Below are 25,972 nucleotides of genomic sequence, written 5' to 3'. Positions count from 1 at the left end.
TAACAAGAATATATTTCCCAGAGAGCACCTGTGCCATGAGACAACTCAACATGTTTATTTTTAGTGGTTGCTTTGAAATCCGGCACCTAAGCGGTGATTGCCACACATTCACAAGCAATCACAGTTATACATCTTATATTACTGTGCTATTTGGGAAGTTATTACAAGTAATCCACACTTTGAACTTATTTCTAATGCAGACTTTTTCATAAGTGTCACCATTAACATCTCAACATGTCTGGTTACTCACAGGTCAATCAAGCAGGAGTAAATATAGCCAGAGCTAGACCAGAGAGTCATGGATGGAACATGCAGAAATAGTGAGGCCAGACAAGTTCATTTATATAACACATGTAAACAAGAGGGCAATTCAAAGGCTTTACATACACAATTCAAAATATTCACATTATGAAACGACATTTAAATATGATTAAAAACAGTCATCAAAGAGCCACAGGAATAGAAAATAAAAACTGGCTGTTATAGAAGAAGATACAAGCACAAAAGTTGCAGTGTGGGGTCCACTCTGGACACGGAAGAGTCCCGCTATGTTAATTGTTGCGCAGCCATCCGTCATCAATCACTTGGCAGTTCACACCAGGAGCACATTTCTCCATGCCGGTTAGCAAGCGATTCTGCTCTTCTGCTCCTTTCTAATCACATGCAGAGCTCTGTCTCTGTTTGCTTGTGTGTCTCTGTGTGTCTGTCTGTGAATGTCCATGTTTGTGTGTGTGTGCGCGTCAATGTGAGCATCAACACTGATGCCAAAAGGAAGCAAGCTGTGCTGCATGGGAAATTTGCATGGTTTATGACACTTCCACGTCCAGTATTAACCCCGCATATGAAATTAATAATTATGTGATTTATTAAAAGGCAGTGGCAGACAAGAAAATTCTTGATTCTTGGCTTAGAATAACTGAAAATTGCAGCAGACCTGCAGTTTTCTTGGAGTTTTTCCAGACATACTATGTTGTATAGAAATTGAATGCTGCTTCTTTGTGTTTAGTTTTGACTCTGGGAAAATAAAATAGACTTGTCCCAGATGACCTGAGAAGTCTAGATGGTTTATTGCAAAAGTAACTTTACCAAAACGTGACCTGTAATAAATCCTACATCCTTCACAAGTCCTCGCTGTGAAGTAAGGTATTGCCTGGGAAGCACAAGAGTTCCAATGGGCATGAAGAACAACAACCCTGCACAGTTGTCCTGGTAATGGAAAAAAAGGGAAAAGACGTGAGGGTTGCTAAGGTTTTCTGTGCCAATGAGAGAACCATGCACTACTTGGGTATTATCTAACTGAGGCAGTATTTAAAGACTACACCCTCGGCCTGGCTTGAGCCAATTTCATGGCTGATCTCCTCAGTGTGAGGGACTACGACAGGGCAATTCCACCCCAGCAGGATGGACTTGGCCTCTGGGGTTCAGGGGCCTCTGACAATGGGCTCATGTCCATCACATAGTGTCTCTATTCAACAGGTCAAGAGCAAAATCAAAAACAAATTAAGGAGAAGCCAATTTTAATAGTTACAATTATGTAAATATTGACTTTATGTCCTTGTTAGTTGTCTGTATATTTGAGAATCAGTATTAATGACAGAACTGCAGTCGTGAAGGTTAAATCAGAGGAAAAAGCAAAAGTTAAGAAGTCAATCAACCTTGAAGTTGAACTGAAAAAATATTCTTTAAGGCATCATATGGGTGGAAATCATAACTCCCAATAACATCATGATATGTTGCGTTTCGGAGAAACTGCAAGACAAAGATCACAATCTGATGGTTAAATGACACTGTGTTCTAAAGCTGTGTGCATGCTGGATCAGCTGTCAGTCAAATTGAACATTTCAGGTGACTTTTGATGGTTTGGAGTTGTTGAGATGTATTCGTCCATGTATGGACTTTCCAACTAATAATGACATACCGTGGTCAATTGAATGTTATTTATGGTTCCATTATCAATCAGGCGTGGTTGGTAAATCAGAAAATGGAAGAAATCTAAAGCATGGGAGTCTTGATCTGCTTCTGTGATCTGTCCATTAATTCTCTCATTAAAACTGTAGTGCTGTCATGTGCTTTCAGACAAATAGGCTGCAGTGTCCAGTCACTAGCAGATTTCCAATAAAAATGTGTGTCGGCCTAAAAGACCTCCATGATTGTTGGTCTCTTGCTCATGTCTCCTCAGAGATTCCCTCCTCGATCCTTGCTGCTCGCTCCACAGAGCAGAAATAAGAGCATTTGAACAGCCTTCATGATGGTGGACCGAAATGATTTCCAGGTCAAGCAAGTGAGCAGTGAGGAGTGATCAAATAAGGGAATTTAGATGTGACGTTATGGATCCTTGCTTGTAATCGAAATCAAACCAGTTCAGTTGAAAAAATATATAACGGTACAGCTTTTGCAGACATTTTCTGCATCAGTAAATCTGTCTCGAAAAAAAAACAGCACAAACATTAACCAGTTTGATTTAACTCAGACTATGCTTACATGCACTGTAATGTTCCACTTTTATTCTAAGTATGATAATATTTAAAATTTGATACTGGTCTTGTAGAGAGCGTCTAGATATTCTAAATTTCCAGATAAAGCATTTTCAAGAAGACATGGGGGATATTTGGATATTATTTAAGTTAAAGGAGCATTCTTTGGACATGCATACAGCTCATGCAGAATATGCGTCTCAGTCTCAGTTTGGGTTTTTACTGCAGTGTGTGACACACCCTCTTGCCTGTTTACAGTCAGCTCTGTGCATTGCCATGCATTGTACTCCAACCAACTTGCCAAGAGTTTGCGAGGCTGTAGGGTAGAGATAAATGCCTGGAATAAAAGCCCACATATCTGGTTGGAAGGAGAAATACAGCTACTTCTAAACATTATGAAAGACTTGGATGTTGACAGGTTTTTAGATATGGACAGATATAGCAATGCTACACTTTTCAAGAAGGTGGTTAAAGAAATAATAGAGTGAAGTTGTGCTTGCATAGTCAAACAAGTCCCCCTCTGGTGGGAAACTTTGTAAAAATCCTATTTTGATGTAACGGAGCAAAATGGCACAAGCAGCTCCAGCTGTTCCTCTCTTAAGGCACGTTCATTGGAGTATGCACAGCTACATCTACACAGAAATATTAGTGGAATATTTATTTTCATTACACATGTAAACAGCTCAGAAAGAATGAGGGCAAAAATAAGGTTACTATATTGTAACCCGAGCTCTTTAAGCACAGGATGTTGAGACTGCCATATACACACACACACATATACATATATATATATATATATATATACTTTTTTTAAGGTAAGCTCGAGTACATCCTGAGTGGCCAACCACATTTATGCAAAATTCAATTGGCAAATGTGTGCCTGTGATTATAGGAGAGTATTGCCTAGTAGGGGGCGGAGCCTGTGTGAGATGTGTCACTGATGAGTCATGCATTTAGAAAATGCCTTTTGAAAAAGAGCAAGAGGTGAAGACTTTTGATGCCACAATAAAAAGCATGTTGCTTGTCTAACTTAACAAAAATCATCAGCAATATGACATACTTTTGCTTTCTTTTTAGGGTTTTCATATTTTGAAACAGAATAATTCATAATGGTTTACTTCTCTGCCACATGTGTAATTTGGATTATCAGTTATTCAAAGAGTATTAATTGAATTTTCTGTCACATAACACAGAGGTCATAAGAGTGCTTCTCTCGGATTAAAGAAAACAAGACGAATAAGGAGTAAGTCACTTGCCTGACGTTGATAAATGTGCCTTAGCTTTTCTGCACCATGGTGAGATAATTGACTTGGAGCAGATGTTGTGTTATTGTATGGAATATTTTAATAAGTCACTCTTTGTATTTTGTGATTGGAGCCCTGGTGTTTGTCCAGTTGGACAGATGTGTCCGGTTGCTGTGGTCTGACAGTGATTAATGACACTGGTATTGTGATGCTCAACATGATGCCTCAATACAATATGATTGATTACAAAAACAGATTTGCATTCCCTTCAAATGTTTAGCCAAATTGTGAGAGTAATGGTCATTCTCTGTGGAATGGCAATAAAACAATGTCAAAGGTAACATCAGAGTGCTCAGAGCAAAACAAAAAACATGAAGAGAAAAAGAGCACTGTAATGCATCAGTATTCAGTTATTCAGTGAACTCTGTGGTGCTGCACAAGTAATGAAAGCGCCGTATTTCCTAAATGCATCTATTCAAAATGGCACTAAATCAGCATTATTTTTTGACTGACTGGAACATGTTTTGAAGCAGTACATGTTTTGAAGGAGGTTAATGAGACTTTGGGTCATGCAACTTAGCCAGCATAAACACTATCATAAATTGGTAATTCAATTAAAAGTGAGAAAACAGTGAAATTGCATCCTTGAAATGTGAAGCAATATGTTTATTCTTTGCTAATGGCTCGCTGTTCTAAAGCATATAAATTGAAAACACACTTCTCAAGTCCATCCTAATGAGTTCCTAAGACCTTGTCCCTTAGCTGCCACCCTGCAAGATGCAACAGAATTATAGATTTTTTGCTCAATATTAAATTAGCAGAAGAAAATGACAGGCCCTCTGAAAAGCTAACTACTGTGTGTGCGGGGCAGGAGAAGCAGGGGAGAAGTTACATTGCTAATGGGGTTCAGCTTTAGACATCCCTGTCATTAGTGGAAATCCACTCCATTTGAGCAGCAGAAGGTCTACTTACACATAATCTTTGAAATTCTATCCCTCTCTGCCTGCCTTTGACATACGAGGAAAGGCAGGGAGTGGATTTAGAAATAATTCTGCCAGTGGGAAGGCTTTAATTAGTGGGGTAATGTCCAATTACCAGCTCATCAAAAGATCCTTCGGTTACTCTTCTGAAATTTATGGTGGCCCCTTATGTGCAAAAAACATTTCAGATAGCAAATAAATTATGCAAAGATGGAATATTTATGAAAACAGCTAAATAGAGAACGCAATAGGAAAACATGTTTCCAAATTTCATTGTTTACATTGACAGTCGTGTTGCATTTGCAGGCAGAAACATGGTTCCAGGAATTTATCATTATGCACCGCACCTTCCCTTGTGGTTTTATCAAGAAGAGACAACGAGACATGCAGGGGATTCTGCACCTCTTGCAGTCTTGTTTTCTTGTAGCAGCGTGATGCATTGGACGGGAAAACATGGTTTCTTCTACTATAAAAGAAAAAAGTTAACTTTTGCAGCCAGGAAGTTCTGTACTTTTATGCAGATAGCGATTTAGATCGAAAGGCACATTCCATTTTTATTGAGACGGTACCTGTACCTTAAGGTGGCTGTTATTTGATGTCCACCTGTAATAGCATATCTTTTGTTAGTGGATGCAAATGGTTTAAAAAATTATATGAAAGGGGATTTTTAAATTAGCAGTGTGTAGGATTCAGTGGCATCTAGTGGTGAGGATTGCAGACTGCAACCAGCTGAATCTTTTCCTTGGTAACAAGTATGAGCTCCAGGTTAGGTTTCCTTCAGTATGCATTGCTTGGGAGTTTTTATAAGCAGCTGAATTATCATCAGAGATCTCCTTCTTCCCAAACACTTACACCTGCTGATGTGTGCTCATTTATGTTCTCTGATAACATAAGATTCAGACATTCAGGACATTTGTACCATGAACCAAATTATCTGCAGAGGTCTCCTCCTCTCCAAAACAAACTGACCTGGTGATTTAAACGAGTAAACACACTGAATCAAGAAGTTTCACTTTACAAAAACTATTTTTCCAATGCTGTTCGGCTCATCGCTGAGTGACAGCTAACCACGGTGGCCACCGTGAAAACGTTAATGGCCCTATCTAGAGCCAGTTGTCTATTCTGGGCTACTGTAGAAATTGGGCAGTTAAACATGGCGGACTCTGTGGACAAGGACCATCCTTCTATGTAGGCATAAACATGACACTCATTCTAAGATTAAAAAAAAAAAAAAAGACGATTCTTAGATTTTGGTAATTATAGACCAAAGGAAATATACTTTTTATGTTATCTTCAATCTCTGCAAATATATCCCTCTAAACCCTTTGCACTTAACCTTTAACTTAATCTGTTACATTAAGTTCAAATGTTTGAAGTTGTGAAAGAACATGTAAGCAGTTTGTGAAATTGTTCCTTGTATGAACCTGTCACACAGGAACCTGCTCCTTCATTTCTCTTATGTTTCTTGTGTGTGTCATTCTTTGGCGGTCATCGTCACTCTTTTTAAAAGCAGGCAGCAACTTTCTTCTATCTTTATCTCTGGAATACTAATGGTTTAACTGAATAAACGACACTCATACTTGTCAGTTTAGAAATGCATTAAGACTCTTGGGATTCTGTGCCAAGGTAATGATCTGTTGCAAATTTTGTCATTAAGCCAATAAATCTCTGTGCTACCAGTCATTAAACCCAACGGCAAAGTTGTGCGAAGCGGTAAAAGTAAGTTAATTTATTGCAACATATTTTGATACATCTAATGGAAGAACACGTTGAAGTTTTGCTGCTTTCTGCCTTTGAGTCCAAATGAAGGAAGGCTTACGATTGTATACATGAGAGGAAAACAGCACAGCTTAATATTAGTAATGCAGTTGTGAAAGTTAGAATTCAAACCTTTATGCAAGTCAAACTGCAACACAGGCAAGTGAAGCCCAGATTTTAGTAAATGTTTATACAGAACTGATAAATCATAATGCTACGTATATCCATGTTTGATGAGGGGAAAGTATTCAGATCTTTTTGTACCTGTTTTGACTATATGTATACTATTATGATAAAATTATTATAACTTGTTTCATATAATATTGTTGGTAGTGATTTGAAAACCTGATATTTTCAACTTTGATGGTTTTTAATATTTCAGATTTATTTGAGGAATTATATGGCTCTTTATAGACTAGACAAGAAATTTCCTGTGAAAGATTATGAAGACAAGTCTGTTTATTGCATTTTTTAACAGCTATTTAAATCTAGAACTATTTATAGAAGACTTTATAGAAGATTTTTTTTAGATAAAAGGGGCACCAGAGCCATTAGCAATCATTGACTGCAGACCTTACGAATTTCATTGCAATCTGGTGAGTTACCAATATACTGTATCTTTCTGCAGACGCAAAGTGCCTGCAGCCTCCAAGGAGGCCTGCAGCATTGGTTCTGCTTAAATTATGTAAACAATAAAAAACATTTCTTGGGAATAAACATTACATGTGTAAAATAGAAATACAAATTTAAATGGCTTCAGCTGTCTAAATTTCATTCTGTTTTATGTGAATGTGAAGTACATCTATTTTAAAATGGAGGATATAACGCAATAAAAATCAAAGATGTTTTCTGCTAGAACAATGCCAAGAAAGATGAAGGAATACCTGAGAACTTGTATTACATAGAGAGTAATTCATATCAGTGCCAAAGTAGACCATTATGGTGTAAGGGTCCCTGACTTGGTAGATTAATATTCTTGCTGAAGTTCGCAAGCTGTGCTTTTGATGATGAAGGAGGCTACTTGTTTGTGTAATACTCTTGATTTGCATAAATCTTGTCGTGACTAAGATGAAAAATCTGAGCACTTAGCTCAAGCAAGGTAAGAGCAAATTACACGTACAAAATGCTCTTGCTACATAAACATAGTAAATCTGAACCCAGTGAATCCGAAATTATCTTATTGCTGATTTATTTTATTACCGTGCGACTCTAAGATGTATGTAAAAGTTAATTAAGCAAACTAGTACATTTTAGCACTAAATATAGTTTTAATAAAAACATTTTTCAATGCTGCAAATATATCTTTACCAAAAAGAGAAGGTCACTGATGATGTCAGTTGATGTATAAGGAAATAAAAAATGAATACATCTTTCCCGAGGGGCAGATGAGCCTTTGGCTACAGCATCGCTTGCGGACAGTGAACTGACAAGTCTGCAATTAATTATGAAACTTATCCATTCCATCACAATGTCCAGGGAGTTACTAAGTGATGGGTTTCTGGTAATTAGTAAGTAATGATGGGAAATATTGGATCACATCCTCTATATTGATCCTACTGAGACTTTCCACATTTGACTGAAGACTCAATTATGGCTGAAGGAATGAGAGCCAACTGTGAGATTCTACTCTGCAGCTCTGCTGCTATTATGAGACAATTTTAATGGGATTATTGATTGTTGATGTAATTGTTCTCATGAATGTCTATAAACCAAAAGTGATCACATTCTTGTGATTTAACATATACAACAGTTGTGTGTGTGTGTGTGTATAAGTAGGCAGTTTTGCTTAGATGCCTTTTAGGGTTTATGCAGGTGCTCTTGAAGGAAAGGTTCAGCACATGAAAAGAAATACAAATTTCAGGCACTTGTGCTGGGCAGGGACAAATGCTGTTAAATTAGGTTAAAAAGCTTTTATTTAGAACCTTTCTATTTGCATAAAAAACACCAACCAGTTCTGACACTTGGTCTTAGTTGTGTGATGAAGACCCTGCACCATATTGAAGACCAAGTGTTGAAACTGGTTTGTGTTTTTTATGCAAAAAGCCATCTTCTCAATAAAGACTTTTTAACTTATTCAACTGTATTTGTCCCAGCTCCACATGAGTGTCTAAAGTTTGTTTTTTCATCAATTGAGAAAGCATCAAAGGAAGAAAAACCTACAGTTATCTCTTAAATAGTTAGTCCAAGATATCTGCAAGACAGGAACAAAAGCTTGCAGGTAGAGGTAATCATCAATGCAATCTGCCACCTTGGCACTACCATATACTTTACTTCCATATGCAATACCATCTGTGGAGGTCATCCTTGATTACAATGGTTCCACTTAAAACTGGTGAAAAGTTGGACCGATTTGTTAGATGGCACCAGCTCAAGAACCAAAGCTGATTTGGTATCAAATATGTATAATTGAACCTACAGTCCTGATAAAGCTCTGATGCTGGAAAGATGTGACCAGTGTATTAGCAGCCTTCTTGTGAGGGAATGGGAATAGGCCGGTGTCAGAGGTTGAGGTAAAATGGCAAAGGACTACAGCTGAAAATTAGCCAGATGGCCAACACTGGCACATTTGCAAAAACATTGATTAATATGTGTTGTCCTTATATATGAAACTAAAATGAAATGAAATTAAGTGAATACGTCAGTCTTCACTTTGAGGCTTACTCCCACAACAGTTTTATATCATTATAACCCGTGCATATTACATGTACAGTAAACAATGAAATTAAAATATGATTATTTTAATTGAAAGGTCTTAGGGCTTGAGCATCTACTTGACAACCTGTTAGTGGTGGGGTGATGTAGCTAATGAGCATGACAGCTTGAAACTTGAAGCTCTACTTATAAATGCAAAAAGAGTTGTTGTTTTTTTTGTTCGTATTGATACAAACTACATCATTATAATTCCTAAGTGATTTAAATTTTTACTTTTATGCGTGATTCTAACTAGTTTTTCTGCTATATTTTGCAGTTTTCTTGTGGTATTTTCATGACCAGAGGCACGTAGTGTGCCCACTGATATCTCTTGAATGGTTAAAAGCTAGCATCAATTACATCCAATCATATCAGCCCTTCTGATCCCCGTTAAAAATGGTGCCCTCTCCAGCATGACTTACTGACACTCTGGGGAAGGAGCAGAATCCAGACTCTCCTGAGAAGAAACAAATATTCTTATCAGAGAGGTTCAGAGTTGCACCACTTCACAAATCCACACACTGGTCTTCACTTTGATATTTTATAACCACTTCATAGTGGAGAAATGCATTTTTCTCACCTTTTTTCACCTTCAAAGCAGAATCATGCTACGTTTTCACAATTTTAGGAGGCAAGGCTGATTCAAAAACCCCTTTGTATATATGCCCATCAGGTAAAGTTATTTTTGGATGTTCAAGAGTAAAGTAGTGAGAGACAGAGAAAACTATGTTGTTTTGGGGATTGCAGGTGCAAAACATGAAATATGTCCTTTTCAGCAGTTATGAGTCGCATCTTAACAGTTCAGTTTGTTCTACAAATGACAATGAAACAGCAGGGGTCTTTTTTTCCCAACTCACTATAATAGTGATCCTTGTCACCATCTTGGACATTGCTGGTTGTGAGGTATGGTTCTCTAAAGGTCTCACAGTAATGTTTGCTAACTCTATTCTTCATTAGAACTGTATTTCCAAGCTCCTTTTTCATCTTTAGTAGGGGATAGTTGATAGTAAACACATTTGTCCTAGATCACATGTAAGAGAGAGATGGCCTGATAAAAACAAAGTTCTCTCATTTTGTATATTCACCTGCATTATCTTGACAGGCTGCGTAACTGTCACACCTCTGTTGAATCTTCAAGAAAGATAAACATGTTTCCTCCCGTAGAGGAACAAAATGTTGGAATTCACGTCTTGTTTTTTATTTTCACACTTGTCAACAGCTATTCATTTTAGGTCTGCAAGTGTCTCGCTGAATACTGTTTAATGCTGACTGAAATGTTTACTCTGAAGTGCAAAGCTTCACTAAGATTGCAACACTATGTCAGGTTATGGAACGATTCAAAAAGCACGAGTACATGATACAGTATTTGAATCCTTAGCACAGGCACAGCCTCAGTAACAACCTTGAATCTGAAATAGGATTAGTCTGCTGTGCTTATTATCAGCCTGTCAGATTTGCTGCAGAGTAATTCAATAACATGTAGCAAGAGATGGGGGTGCTTACAATTTGGCAACTGGAACAAACATTATTTTGTGACCACAGGAAGTGGGGTTATTGAGATTATTGCAACAACTTAGCACAATGTGAATATACCTACACACCTTATTTTTAATGAGATGCAGCAATTTCCATAAAAAGTAAACACTTTTCATCTGTTTGCCAGTGTCTGAAGAGAGCGTTTATGACGGTGTCTTCTACCCCTCTGTGAGCTTTTGACTCGATGCTTCTGATCGATTCTCTCACTGGCAGAATTCATTTTCACCATGATCTTTGTACCTGAGGGCAAAAACAGTCTTCTGTTCCAAAGGTAACACAAACCTGGCTCAAAAGGAGTAGTACTTCATTTTTTCAATGATGCCAAAACATGGTAGCCAAAAGGGGTTAGATACAACAGCTCCACAATAAAAGCTGCATTTGTGAAGCCTCTAGTGTCCATGCTCAGTTTGTGCAGTTGTTTTTTTTTATTGGATTTCATGATATTGTACTCTTGTAAATGGGCCTTGAGGTCCTCACTTCAGATATTATGTGCGTAACCCCATCAATTATCAGGAATGAAATAGTTACTGGTTTCATGATAACCCTTGGTAAAATTCCCGACAAGTTGTATTACTGTTTCACTTATTATTAAAACTGTTTTAAGAAAAATAGTAAAAAAAAAAAAAAAAGTAAATACTGTCCAGCATCAATCAAATTAAGCAACAGTTATGTAGCATGAAACATGTTGTTAAGTGTAAAAAAAAAAAAAGAAAGACTCTAAGAAGACTCATGCTGCTTTCACATAGAATCAGGGACATGGTAGAAGGCAAACTGGATATAAGTGTGCAATGACATTACTATATAACTTTCACGCCTGTACTGAGTGTTTACTCAATAATTTACCTTTAACAGTGCACAAGAGTATGTGGAACATCAAGCGCAAATGTAACATGTTTATAAAACATTTTCAATTAAACCAACTAAATGACATGACACAAAATATATCTCTTAATTAAATTCAATCGATTAAATTGCTTAATGACAAGGGGTGGTCCTTGTATGCATATATTTTGTCATAACCATTGCTCACTTTTCAAATGCAAGTTGAGGCTGATGATCTTAAGCAGAGCCGAATCCAAGAAGCGGAACCTTTTGACCTCACAGACCGTCTCTATCCACTGACCATAATGACTTTATAGATTAAAGTGTGAAAATGGCAAAAGTCTTCCATTGATCCTTTTTAATCATTCACCTGTAAAGCGTGATGGTTCAAGCGTGAAATGTCGATTATTTCGGGGAACCGAGATTGACTTTTTGTGTCTTTTTGTCTGTCTCTCTTCTGCAGGGTGATGAGGTCCTGACAGTCATCAAAATGAAAGCACAGTGGCCGGCCTGGCAACCGCTTAATGTGTAAGTAATATATCCTCATTATCATAATGCTCACCACACATCTGCTACAGACTGTGCTGCCGCTTTTGCAAGTTTAATCAAAAACTTAATACAAATTGCAAATCATCTGCATTACATTTCACTGTAACACAAAGTTCCCAGACACTCTGTGGGTTCCAATAATTTGAATTTAAATTAGAGTATAAAGTGGACTTGTAGAGACTTAAACTTGCTACAGTCCGCCACAGGAATCCATCACAGACTCCAAGGTCTTTGTCTTTTCACGTTGATCTTATTGTAGCGATCATAGGGGTCTTCTGTCTATCAGTAGGATGTCCCTGATTTTCAAGGCCATGGCGACCTTATCACCCCACCATAGAAAATTAAACATATAGTGTTGTTTTCATAGACAAGGCATTCACTATGTAGTACTGTAGAAATCTATATAAATACTAATCAAGTAATCTTGCTTTCCTCCTTTTTTAGGCTTTTGAGAATTTAAACACATCAAATCATTACTCACTCTTAAATATCATAGGTTGGTACAATAGACTTTATGCGATTAAATTTCCACATCATTAATCCTCAGACTCCCACCTAGTCTATAGTATCTTGGAGGTAAGAGGACAAAAGGGAAAAAATGCATTACATTGGACAGGAGGTCATACATAAGGTCTGATAGAGCTTCAGAGTCAAGTAAAAAGTCATTGCTTTGTTTTTGTAGTTCTGTCTTTTAAGTCAAAATTATTATGTAATCCTTACATTTAGTATATTTCTGATGTACTGCATATGTTAAAGTAGGATTATCTTTAAGTCATGTGGGGAAGGGAGTTGTTGATTCACAGCAGACATGTAATAGCTGGAGCCTGGGATTACAACAACCTCTCCTTTAACAGTCAGCTTTACTACTAATTTTCCTGTAGTACTTGTCTCACCCCTGGTGTGAATTTGCAAAAATCCTTAATCATTCTTGAGCAACTCCAAAGCTGCTTTAATGGGTCCATGGTATGTAAGCGGCACCGCTTTTTTAATTTGACAGTTGTGTTTAACGTGTTTTGATTTTGAGGTCACAGTAAATAAGTCACTGGAGCCAGATGTACTCATTAAAATTGGAGATGTTCAGCATTCTCCATGGTGATGGATTATCTTAAGCAATTTTCAAGTCATACCATTTTAAAATGAGTGCAAGGTAAGAAGGTAATCCAAAAGAATAATATAATACTTTTGAAAATAATCAACAGAAAAAGGATCCACACTTTAATTAAGCGCAGGTGACCTTGTTTGTACCATGCAGATAGATTTGGTTTGCAGTATAAAGTGGAAGGCATCAATTTACACTTAGACACTTACGTCTTAGACACCAGAGACAACATCCAGGATAAAACATGACAAGATCAAGGATAAAAGATAAAAACATTTGAAGTACCCTGGTGCTAATCAAAATGTTAAATATGTAATTAATACCAATAAAAATACTAACCCTAAAATAAAAACTATGAATAAATATATCCTAAATATAAATACAGGGTCCAAAATGATCTTGTTCAATTAGCAATTTTGTGGAGTTTTCCTACAGCTTGTCACCAGTGTGATGGCAGCTGGGACAAAGCTATGTTTATAGCACTTGGTGTTACACCATGAAACCTCTGGGCTACAACATTCTCAATCACTGGTAAACCACTCAGTCGACATTAATTCACGTATATGATACCACATACAGTAAGTCCCAAGGTTGAAGTCTGAAAAGAAAACACAGATTTTCAACCAGCTCTGTGTCATTGCAGTGTGTGTAAATAAACAGAGTTAGACTTCCCACCTTTCCAAGTCCCTGCTCATTTATTGGCGGGGGGGGGGGTCTGTTATTCTGGGAGCTTCGTTGACTCGTTTTGCATCACTTTTGCCAGCAGATGGATGGGGTGCACAGGGCACGGCACAGGGATACACTGTTAATCTGCACACACTGACTGCTGCGATGACACAGCGATGGTTGAAAATCTGCATAGTTTCCCTTTAAGATATCAGAGTGTACAGTAAGAAGTTAGCATCCAAAGTTGGACCCAGAGTTTGCTGATCAGTGAAATCCCAGCTCAAAGATGCCCTGAAACTGCCATCCACACCATGCTTACAGTTAGCATGCTCATTTACTCCTAAATTCATAAGAGCCATTTAATCTCTTATTTATGAGAAAAACAAGAAGCTTGTTGGCTCAGAAGAACTTCAGTGGTAAAGGCCTGTGCAGTGTTGTTCCCCCAACCACTGGGCCTCAGCAAGGGCCACAAGTTTAGTCTCCAAAGGGAAGAACACAGGAATAGAGGCAATGATATCCACTAATTAGCTTAGGCTGTGCTGTACAGGCAACCAATTAATTGTTTCACACAGTGATTGTATACAGCACATACAGGACTGTGTCAGATAAATCACGTTGCCTTGGAGCAAGACAAAGGACGTATGTTTTGTATGAACTGAAGTGAAGAATTGAAGTGAACTACCATGTAGATAAGTCCTGATTTTAATCAAACTAGCTGGAAAATGTACCTTGTTAAAACTTAAAGTCTTTAGAGAGTTCATTAGCTTCACATATGAGCTGCATGAGAAATGCATCGATGCATGTTTATGTCAGCATGTTTCATAGCTGAATATGTGTTTGCGTGTTACAGTTCCAGTAAATATGCATGTGTCTGCTATTTGGGCAAATGTATGGGTTCATAACGAGGGGATTTCACTGTCATTTAAAACAAAGCTTTTCTCTCAATTAGAGTTAACGATGTACTCATCCCCATCCAGTTCTTAAGCTGATGTTTTTTTTAAAGGTTGTTGTCAATTAAAGCTTCCAACATATTTACTTTGAGAAATTTAAAGATGAGACACGGGAGGAGAAAGAAACAGAGGGAGTGAGAGTAAAACACCAACCATACAGAATAAGTGAGTGATTAAATGAAGCTTCTAAGAAGAAGGGGTCTAATAAAATTAGTTGTGCGTCTTTTTTAGTGCCTCCTCTCAAACCAATCTTTCAATTTCATTTGGCTATAAAAAGCAAAATGGTTGCTGGAATAAAGGGCAAGGCTGCAGAGATGCATAGGGAGAGTAGAGGTGGGAGATGAGAAAGGAATGTGACTGACAACCATTATCAACACATATTACAGCAGTACGTCTACAGCAGTGGCTCCCCTGAAACCTAATACATAGTCGGTAAAAAGAACCTGAGTACAGTGAGAAAGTCATTTCCAGAAAATAAGGTGTACCAGACAGATCCTTTACAAAAAAACAAGAGGACATAACCACTTGTCATTAGGGGTGTAACGATCCCTCGATCGGCATTGATATATTGATTAAATGAGCAACAATCATGTAACATACTGCTGTCAAGCCAGTCTCCACGTCTGTAACCATAGTCAAGCAATTTGATGTGGAAAAAAGTAAAAGCCATCTCAAATATGAAAAATCACCTAGATTTCTGGGCCATTTCAATACACGGTCAAAAATAAGCTCCCTATTTCCATAAACTAATTTTGGTCCATCTCACAATGTGACTGACCCAATATCAGGGTAATCTGATGGGTAATTTCAAAATAAAAGCCATTTGAAGTATGAAAAATGAGCTAGATTTCTTGCATATTTTAATTTGGGATTAAAACTAAACTCACTGTTTCCACAGACTCACTTTACTTCAGACTGATTGGAGACCACCCTATAATGTGACTGACCAAATATCAGGGCACTCTGACGTGGAATTTCAAAATAAAAGCCATCTCAATTTTTTTTAAAAAAGAGCAGTATTTCCAGCAGATTTTAATTTGAGATAAAAAAAGCTCCCTGTTTCCAGACTCATTTTGGCTCAGGCTCATAGGAGACCACCTTACAATGTAACAATATCAGGGTGATCTGATGTGGAATTTCAAAATAAAAGCTATATCAAATATGAAAAATCACCTAGATTTCTGGCCCATTTTAATACACAGTCAAAATAAACTCCCTGTGTCTATAAACTCATTTTGGTTTAGACTGATAGGAGGCCACCTTACAATGTGACTGACTCAATATGAGGGCAATCTGATTTGAAATTTCAAAATAAAAGCCATCTCAAATAAGAAAAATGAGCTGTATTTTTGGGATTAAAAATAAACTCCCTGTTTCCACAGACTCATTTTGGCTCAAACTCATAGGAGACCACTCAACAAGGTGACCTGCCCCAATACATATTTCTGATATTTCAAATGGCTTTTATTTTGAAATGTGTCCGGTCATTGACTGCTGTTAAGCCGGCCTATGCTTCATAAACGACAGTAACGCTAACAGCGGGCTTTTATTTGCAAATCAGTTGTTTCACGCTCTTACTATAATGTCTTTTCTATGCGCGACGCAAAATGTGGCGGGGGCTGGCTTATCATCCTCTTTAAGGCGCGCCCTTACTTTGAAAGTCTGTGTCACCGTCACACAGCGTCAGTCAGATGAGGGCGAGAAACACGGTGAGAATAAGGTTGTTTTGTTGAATTGATATGATATTGTATTGTGGTGACATCAGTGATTTACACCCCTGTTGTTCATGCATTTTTAGGTCTCTAGGCTTTTGATAAATAAAGACCAATAGAATAGAAAAGTACATGAATAAAGGTTTATGCCGGTAGTTGAATAATGAGAGAAATATAACAATAAAGTAGGAGGAAAACACATATGAGTTTCCAAGCATGATAGTGTACATTTCAAAGAAAATTTCACTGTTTTGAGGCTGTCCAGACTGAGGCAGTCTATGTAGTCCATTCAAACCACAACTGCATTGGCACCAGGCTGCATATTGACAGGAAAAAAAATGCTGTTTTGTTGCTAAGCGAGCTGGTCTTACAGTACCTACAGATCTTACGGATGTTCTTTAGGTCCAACCAGGTCTCACTCCCAACTCGTCAAATACCAACTCTTGGTCAGTGGCCCTTGTTGTCCCTAATGATGCACAGGGACACCCTTTAGCAATGGTATGAGAGACACAGAGTGGCAGGATTTTTCGACGTTCCAAGCAACTGCCATAGTTTGTACAGGGTTTTCGGGCTTTCAACTGAGAGACAGCTGTTTGTGTCCCGTGTGAAACCAAAAGTCAAATTAGTTGATTTAACAACAACGTGGTGTCCTAGTATGTGTAGCACACTATTTGGCATATGTATGCCATTTGACATTAGTAGCAAACGTGGATATTTTAAACCAAACCATGGTGTTATTTTCTAAACCTAACGGTGTGCATTTGTTGCCCAACCTAAAAAAGAAAACCTTAAAATGAACTTTTTTTAACCGCAGTTGGACATTCTAATTTTATTTTGAAAAGATACTATACACATTTAATGAGTGGAAATTGTACGTTTCCTTTGAAAACAGAAATTGTGAAAATCTCAGCACTAGTGGAACTTTTGCTCTGTAATAAGACATCAAGTACTTGCTTGAAAGCAAATAATATTTTCACAATTTGTAAGATTTCATTGCCAATAGTCACAATAGGAAGTGATCTTGTACCTTTAAACTTAAAAGCAACGTGTACCAAGTCTAAAAATGCAATGTAATATATATCAATACATAACAAAAAATATTTTTTACTTATATTTTTGGCCAATTGGAGCATCCCTATGAGTCAGACCAGGGTGATCACCCAGCCTTAGCTCCACTCAAGCTGTAATCATTTGGACAGAAGCCATGGTGTGTTATGATAAGTGTCTAAATTACTCTGTTCCTTAGAAGATCAGGCAGAAACTGATTCATTTTAATGTTAAAGTGATGGCAAGATGTTGCATGGGATTGAAATTTTATTCAGATCTTGACATTTAAATGTTAGTTATGTCACTGACTACCTACACAGACAAAGACTTAAGAATATAACAGTGGGCAGGCACTAAGATAGTGAGTATGCACTGATAATGTCAGTCCAGCTGCTGTAGCTTCAGTATGAGATGAGTCTACTGCAACTAAAACAGACTGTCTCAACTTTAGACACACTGCATGTCTGTCAAGACCACTGCTGTTATTAAAGCAACGCCTACTCAGTTCGAGATCACTGGTGTTTTCAACATTGTGTCGTATAACAGCTCACAGTTAAAGACAATTAGTGAGAAATATCCCTCCAGAGCTGAAATACTTTCCCAGGACAGTCTGTTTGGCTCATACAATCCCAGAGTTCAAACACATTTGTTAGCATGAAAGAAAATGACCTCCTTTCTTCATTAAATCTCAGTCAAACACACTCTGTCTCTCACAGATGGTTGCCAGATTGTGACGCAATAATACACACATGTGCGCAAGCGCGCCCACACACACACACACACACACACACACACACACACACAAAGGAACAGTGTAGTTTCTTACAGACTTTGGTAAAATAAGAAACTCTCAAGTCATTAAAAAAGAATTATACCTCTGACTCTTTGTTGTACTGTGTCCTACCACTCTGTACCAAATCACACTCTATACTTTATCGAGGATTAAAATATTATCCATGACAGCCTCAGTACCTCCATGACACTCAGCTGGCTCCTTGTTGTCTCGTTGCTCCCGCTCTCTCTTGTCAGGTGTCTTTATAATAACCAGAGAACTGCTTTGGTGTTCAGTGGGCTACATGAGCAGCTACGAAAAATAAGCTAGTTGTCAACGGTGTGGAATGAGGAGCTTTTGAAGAAGATAGCCGTTAATGAGCTAGCTTCTTTAATGCTATCACTCAGAATGACTTTGTGGGGGGTTTATATCAATGGTTTATGTGTGTGTGGTGTGGGTTAGTAGTGTAGAGAGCCTCTTTTCCACTAGCTACTGTGCAACAAATGAGTTTTACATACAAGCAGAAAAGCAATATTAAATGAATGAAATGGAATGATTAAACCATTTTTATTTGTTGACTATTAAGCCCTTTACATAAATACCACAGTCAGTTAAGTTACTGACCACAAACTGGTACAAGGTTTGCTGCCCTTTCACCGGTATTAGCCCCTTTTACACTGCCTGTTCAAGGTGGGAATATCCTGCCGTTATGCTGCCATGCTGTTCTGTGTAAAGTGTATGATTACGGAATAGGGAGGCCGAATTGTCTCACCTTTTGGGCTGGCAACTGTAGTAGTAACAGTGCCAAAATCAAGGTCTGTGTAAAGGGACAGCTGACAGGACGGGATCATGAGTGGGATGTTTTGATGGCATGTTATGTGTGCAACGGACTGCAGGAGAAAAAAATGTTAGCAGCAGTTTGCATCTAATTCAAAGATGAACAGCAGCCAAACATGTCCACAAATTGGGGAAATAATGAGATGTGGGAGCTCCTTACCCTCCGAGCAGCCGCCATATTACACAGACTGCAAATTATTATTATGCTATCACGATGATTTAGAGAGTGCTGCCAATGTGACTACTGTATGTTATGCTATAGGCCGATGTTGTTGTGTTGAACCTCATCCCTGTCATGCCTCTTTTGCTCCCACTATGCCGGCATGCTATCTAAAAAGGCGGAGTAAAGAAGGACCACCAAGATCCAATTAATCAACTTTTCAAATATCCATTGAATATCCACCTACTAAAAAATATGCATGTATAGAAACATTTGGAATAATAAAATAAAATAAAATAACAGAAACATTTGGAATAATAAAGCAGTTCACTGAGGTTATCTAGGGAGATTAATCCCCTCCTCTTGCCACCAGTGTTGCTCTGTCTTTTCTGTCAATTACACTTTACATTTTTTTTAGAGCCCAAGTAGCTGTCTGAGATAAACCTCCGACTTGCAGTATTCTCACTGAGCAGAGGCCTGGGAGAGTCGAGTCAAGCTGGGTGTTCCCAGCGGATAAGGGCTATTTCACATCCTCAGAGGCCATCATTAGTAGAGTGCGCAAGGGCAGGACTGAGTTGGCTGAAGTCAAATGGATTTATACGGGCATGATGACAGGTGAAAGAGAATCACTGGTGAACTGTCTATGTTGCAACAAGACTCTTTCCACTCCTAATTAATCTTGTATTGGCTGGGAAAATTCTTAATTAGTTTAGCTGTCAATCATTGGTCACCACAGATGGCCAAAGGCGTGTGTGTGACTCCTGTGCTGCAACAGAGCAAATGTATTGTGGAGATAGATGTGGTCTGGCAATGTGAGTCTAAAATATGTCAACTACATTAATTATTTGTCAGTCACTTTAATTTGTAGGTAAAGTACCTTTCCTTTGTCTGTCTCTCTCAAAGTTTCCCACTTCCATGCGAGTGACTTATTACACCCTGAAATACATGGATTCTATAAACTCCAAAGTTAACTAAAGTGTTTAAAGAAATTCAGGTTTCACATTCTCCCAATTACAGTTTGATTCATATCATATGCATAATTTAAGTCTAAGAACATAAAAGTTTTGCATTAGGACCTACAGTATCAAATTGCATATGAAAAATAAGGTTTGCCAATTGCCAAACTCAGGATAAATTACATTTAAAGTTAAATGCAGATACATATTCAATCAATTTTGCATATCTTCTGCTGCTCTCTATATATTCATTTGAACTATGTAACCTGAGAATCTTGGGCAAATTTTTTTTCCAGAATGAAATAAGCTCTACCTCTCATTTTCAGGTTGTAGCTGACTGGCCTTGGTATCGGCACATGCTCAATATTACTGGCCTCAAGGCCAAAAAAACTTGATATGGAGATCCCATGTGTGTACGAGATTGGTTGATTAATTATACTGTGTGAATCTTCACACGGGCTGAGTATTACATTCGATTCCCTCCAGCCTCCTATTCAAAACTAACATCGCATCTAAGCATCCTGTTTTTTTTGTTGATTCCTGTTAACCTGATACACTGTAGGGTTCTGTATTGGCAAGAATCTGGCAATACAATATGTATCAAAATTCAAGGGTTAAGATTTGATATATTGCGAGATATTATGCTACTGTAAGCAGGTTGGTATATTGCTCTTTTAAAAATGTAATTTTAGGAAAACTGTGATGGTATAAAGAACGTACAACCATTTGCATTTTTTAAAAAAAATTTACTTTACTACTTTTTGTTCAATCTGAGTAAAGGAATTAAAATTTGCTTATATCAGTAAAATAATTAAAAGTGCTCAGGGGATTCCTATGTAAATGAATAAAGAAAATGAACTTTAAACAATCAAAAATAGTTTGTTTTAAGAATCAGTATAGCATCACAAAGCAAAATATTGTAACACTCAAGTATGTTGACATTTTCCTACACCCCGAGTACACCTTCAGTAAATGTCATAACTTGTTAACTTGGGAGTTAGAAACTTTTCTTGGTTTTCCTCTTGTATTTTATTTGAGGACAACTTGCAGGGGACACAATGGTAAATGTTTGACAAGGCGGGAGGCAGCTGACATCTCTTTCTACCCTTACTCACACTTTGAAACTGCTTTGAATCACACAGACCTTCTTATCGCTCTCCTCCCAGGCGGGCAGCCCCCTCAGCCGAATTCTCAGTGGACCGGACCCGTCACCTCATGTCCTTCTTGACCATGTTGGGGCCCAGTCCAGACTGGAATGTGGGTCTGTCTGCTGAGGACTTGTGCACCAAGGAGTGTGGTTGGGTCCAGAGGGTGGTGCAGGACCTGATCCCCTGGGACGCAGGCACTGACAGCGGGGTGACATATGAGGTTAGTGAGAACATTTTGATATTGATTACTAAAAATGTAGTTTCTTGAAACATTATGTCATCTCAATAATTTGCTACCATAAAAAAATCAAGAATGTTTCCTCATTCTGTCAGATGTGCTTGTGTTATGTGCAATGACTCATCCGCTGTATCTATTTAAAGTAGTTGTGATGTTACGTGATTCCTTGGGAGGAGATACTGTATTGAAGTCCAGAGTTCCCACAGTCATGGAAAGACTGTAAAGGTCAAGAAATGTCAGAGTCACATTTTTCAGGCCTGGAAAAGTCATGAAATTTGTCAAAACCATATAAGGTTTTGGAAAAGTCATTTTGAAATATATAATATTTTTTTTACAATTATCTTTCATTGATAACCTTCCATGTAATGTAACAGCAAATTCATTTTCTGTAGCTGTCAACATAACACGGCTTTAATATGTGCCAATGTGTGACAATGTTAGTTTACCATCTTGTATGTTTTGTCATTATCTCTCTGGGTTCTTCTCTCCTTTTCTTGTATGCCAGCTAGCTGAACTTATGTCTGAATCTTGAGTTTGAATCTGATATGTTTGACAAACTCTGGGTAAGTGGGGCAAGAAAAAAAAAATTATAGATCATTAAAATGTCATGGAAAAGTTCTGAAATTTTGTCCATGGAAATGTTTGGGAACATTGGAAGTCTGTAGCATTAGAGTCATTGAAAACCCTTAGAGACCTTAAAAGACTTGGTAAAAATGTTCAAATTTGACACGTTACTTGACAGTAGTCGCTGAAATATTTTGTTAAACAGTCTTTCTGTAAAATTGTTAAATCTTTCCCAGTGATTACTACTTTAAGTAAAAGCCTAGGGGAAAAGTAATTCTCCATCATCATTGTGCAATAAAAACATTAGTGTTTCTCTGAATGGGTGACTCAACTCAGGTTTCACGCCTATGATCCCACAGCAATCACAGCCGTCTGCAAACTGCGGTTCTCTCCACCTTTTACCCTCTGCATAACCTTCCTCCTCACTCTCATCACCAACTGAGTCTTCCCTTCACACTCGCGTTTTGACCTTGTCCTTTATGCCAACCTCTTCATCTGCCTGTCTGCTCACATTCACAATCACTCCCTCTCTCACATCCTCACACACTGCCAGTCTGCAACAATTGTCATCATCACAAGTGTCATCACCCATCCAATTCTCCTTTAACAGCCTTGAATGTCTTCCCCTCCCGCCCTCACCCTGAGGTGCTGTCTGCTGCGTGCTCAGTATCTCCAGTCAGCACTAACAGTAAGGCTGTTGCGTGCGCATGTTGGACCAAACTCTATGACGACATGTGAGAAACCTTTGGCTGATCCCTCGCAGCTCGCAGATGAACCCGCTGAACTGTGCTCTCTTGCTTGTTTTGGCCAGCCTCAGGAATAATTTCACTCTTTCTCTTCATATTCCTCTCTCTCATCTCTGTCTCTCTCTGTCACACACACACACACACACACACACACACACACACACGCACACACACACACACACTCTTTTCTTGGCTCACACTGGCTGATCAAACTTTACTGTAAGGGCAACTCAGGCATATTCAGGAATTTTCAGTCTTTTCAACTCTGAATACTATTGACTAGACTGAGTATGTCTTTTGTGAAGAGACTGAAAGGAACTCTCACAAAGTTTGTTTACACTGGTATTTTCTATTTTTTCATAGTAAAGACAGTTTCGGCCTGCCAAATCCATAATCCTCAAGAACAGCAAGAACATGTCAGAGGAAAAAAACATCTGTGAAATCATTTGTAAACTGAAAATGCAAATTTGAATTATATGAAGCAGTGTTTTTCAGGTTGAGGTGTTCCTCCCCCTGCGAGGAAGAGACATAAGGCTCCATGTTTAGTTCTCATGAAGGCAAATAAAGTTACTTCAAAACACTTAGTATGTGATTGCCACAATTAAAATTAAAAAATTGCATGTTACATTGCAGTTAAGGTGGATCCAAAGGCAAGGATGTAGTGGGAACAATGGGCCTCTTACATGATTGTTTTCTTATTTTTCTCTTACATTCATACTTGCACTAAGCAATAAGAAGAAAACAAGAAAGTTTTACGTGGGATTCCTGCACTGAAAGCCGAGTCTGTATTACTCACTGAGTATGGTGAAGAATTGTGTTTGATCTCGAATGGGATTCCCATGCCAGGAAAATTTGCAATTAGCATAGGGAAACGCCCTTATGAACCCATAAAGGCAACAGACCTAAGTGCCTCAGACCAACAAGCCACTGAAATTGATCAAGCCAAACTTTAGGCCACCTTGGTAAGTGATGTAATAAGCCACAGTAGAAGTGGATATCCTCAGTCACCTAAATTAAAAGTTGAGTTTATGTTGAAAGGTAATAATACAGACTTATGAAAATTCAGTGGCATACCCACCAAACTGTTGTGCAGCATGAAGTAGTAGGAAGTGGGCAGGTGAATTGGCTTATTTCTGGTCCAGTGCAGATCTTACCTGAAAACAAGCAGGACGTATACAAGTATTGATAAATGCCACAAAAAGTTCTTAAATGTCTTGCATACATAATTCCAGATCAAGTCAGTATACACGAGTCATGTATGAAGCCTACTGAATTTATTTTAGACGTTGGGGAAAAGGAAATGCAAAATTGGGGTAGCTTGGGCAGTTAGCTGGAGAGAGCAGGGGTTGCAGGGCAGAGAAGCAGAACTGCAGGGAACAGGAGAAAGAGTTAAGCAAGAGAAAACAGGCAACAACAAGAAAACAGGATAAATGCGGGTGAAGTGGACTGAAGCGTAGTAACACTGGCGGGTAGCATATTCTACGATCTGCTGACGAGTGGGTGAAGAACCGGGGTTGATACACAGCAGAGATAATGACCTGATGATTGGCAGATGTGAAAGCTGAGGGAGGTGATGAAACGATTGCTGGCAGGTGTTTTGGTAGACTGGGTCCACGTTGGTGACAGGACAGGAAGAGACTAACGCGTGCACACACACACACACACACAAAACTGGGGACAAAGAAGACGATTGAGGAACACAAGAAAGAGACAGGCCACAGCAGTGGTCATGACATCACACTTCTTCACAGAAACATAACTCCGATTTATAAACAGATAAATGTTTATAAATCAACTTAGAAATAATAGATTCATCCAATGATGTCTGCAGCATCTGGTACAAAGTATTCTGAATCTTAGGTATGCACTCTAATGCTCTTTTTTTTCTAATGCTTTTTTATTTTTTAATAAAATGAAGAGACTCCCACGAGTTTGCACAGCTAAAATGTCAAAGATGTAGATGTTATATGCCAACAAACAAAATATTGCCCTTTCTTTAAATGACAACTCGCTCAAACTGCACCATCCATTAATCTGAGAATAACTACAGAACACACGCGTATCATGTTTAAGCTTTTTAGAAAGATCAATGAAAGAAACCCTCTATCCAAAAATACATAGTGAAGCAGAGGAGGCTATTTTGGACGTGGGCTGGGACTTTGGCTCTGTTACCAAATTGTTAAAGGCACAGGCCTGTAGCAGAGTAATGAGAGCGACTCTGTGTGCTATTACTTTTACTGTATCTTTTAATTAGTGGCCACTCATTACCCTTCTCCCTATCTCTCTCACCAAACAAACAATTCCTTTTTTCTGTTTGGCCTCAGTGGGGGGTGAAGGATGAGCTGGTCTTCTGCCTCCAGACAGCCTCTGGCAATGGTGCTTCTATCAACCCCATGCTGGCAGACCTTTACTGTTGACTAATAAGAGCATCTCCCATATAAACTACAGCACTCCTCCACAGCTGCTCTCCGACTTTGTGACTTGTCCTTTGTGTAACTTTGAGTGACTTTGTGTTCATTGTAATGTATTTTTCAAACAAATCCTGACATTGTGTTATTTTGGAAATCCCAAAGATCCATGGCTTAGTGGGTTTTTTTTGTTTTTTTTTTTAATACTTTTTCTCTGTGTGCTTCTTTCAGTCTCCCAACAAGCCCATTGAGCCCCAGGACAAGATCCGTCCCCTCACCAGTCTGGATCATCCACAGAGCCCTTTCTATGATCCTGAGGGGGGCGCCATCACTCCTGTGGCCAGGGTGGTAGTGGAACGCATCGCCAGAAAGGTATGTGTGCTTTCATGCCAGTCAGCTCTTAATGCAAATATAGTTACACTGTAGCTCTGGCAGGATATGATCATAATGCAGGCAATTGCATCATGCTAGCATGTTTTACCAGATAATGGTAAACATTCAGACCATCTTTCAATGTTTGCAGTTCATAATGCTATTCTGGTCTGTTTTGATTGCTGCTCTACAAGTTTATGTCTCTTCATAGTCACTCATACCTTTGTTTGAGTTGTTTGTTGT

General features: G+C 38.4%; 1 protein-coding gene across 1 annotated transcript in view; it reads left to right on the top strand.

The window, feature by feature from the left end:
• Nucleotides 1-25,972, top strand: part of spon1a (spondin 1a) — an 82,639-nt gene that overhangs the window by 44,610 nt on the left and 12,057 nt on the right. Inside the window, exons 7-9 of the mRNA XM_042489072.1 lie at nucleotides 11,969-12,033; nucleotides 21,420-21,621; nucleotides 25,589-25,729. Of these exons, the coding sequence (XP_042345006.1) occupies nucleotides 11,969-12,033; nucleotides 21,420-21,621; nucleotides 25,589-25,729 (408 nt within the window). The remainder of the gene's footprint in view (nucleotides 1-11,968; nucleotides 12,034-21,419; nucleotides 21,622-25,588; nucleotides 25,730-25,972) is intronic.

This window comes from Plectropomus leopardus, chromosome 1 (genome assembly GCF_008729295.1).
Source record: "Plectropomus leopardus isolate mb chromosome 1, YSFRI_Pleo_2.0, whole genome shotgun sequence".
Classification (NCBI taxonomy): Eukaryota; Metazoa; Chordata; class Actinopteri; order Perciformes; family Serranidae; genus Plectropomus; species Plectropomus leopardus.
This window is presented reverse-complemented; position numbering and strand designations above follow the sequence as displayed.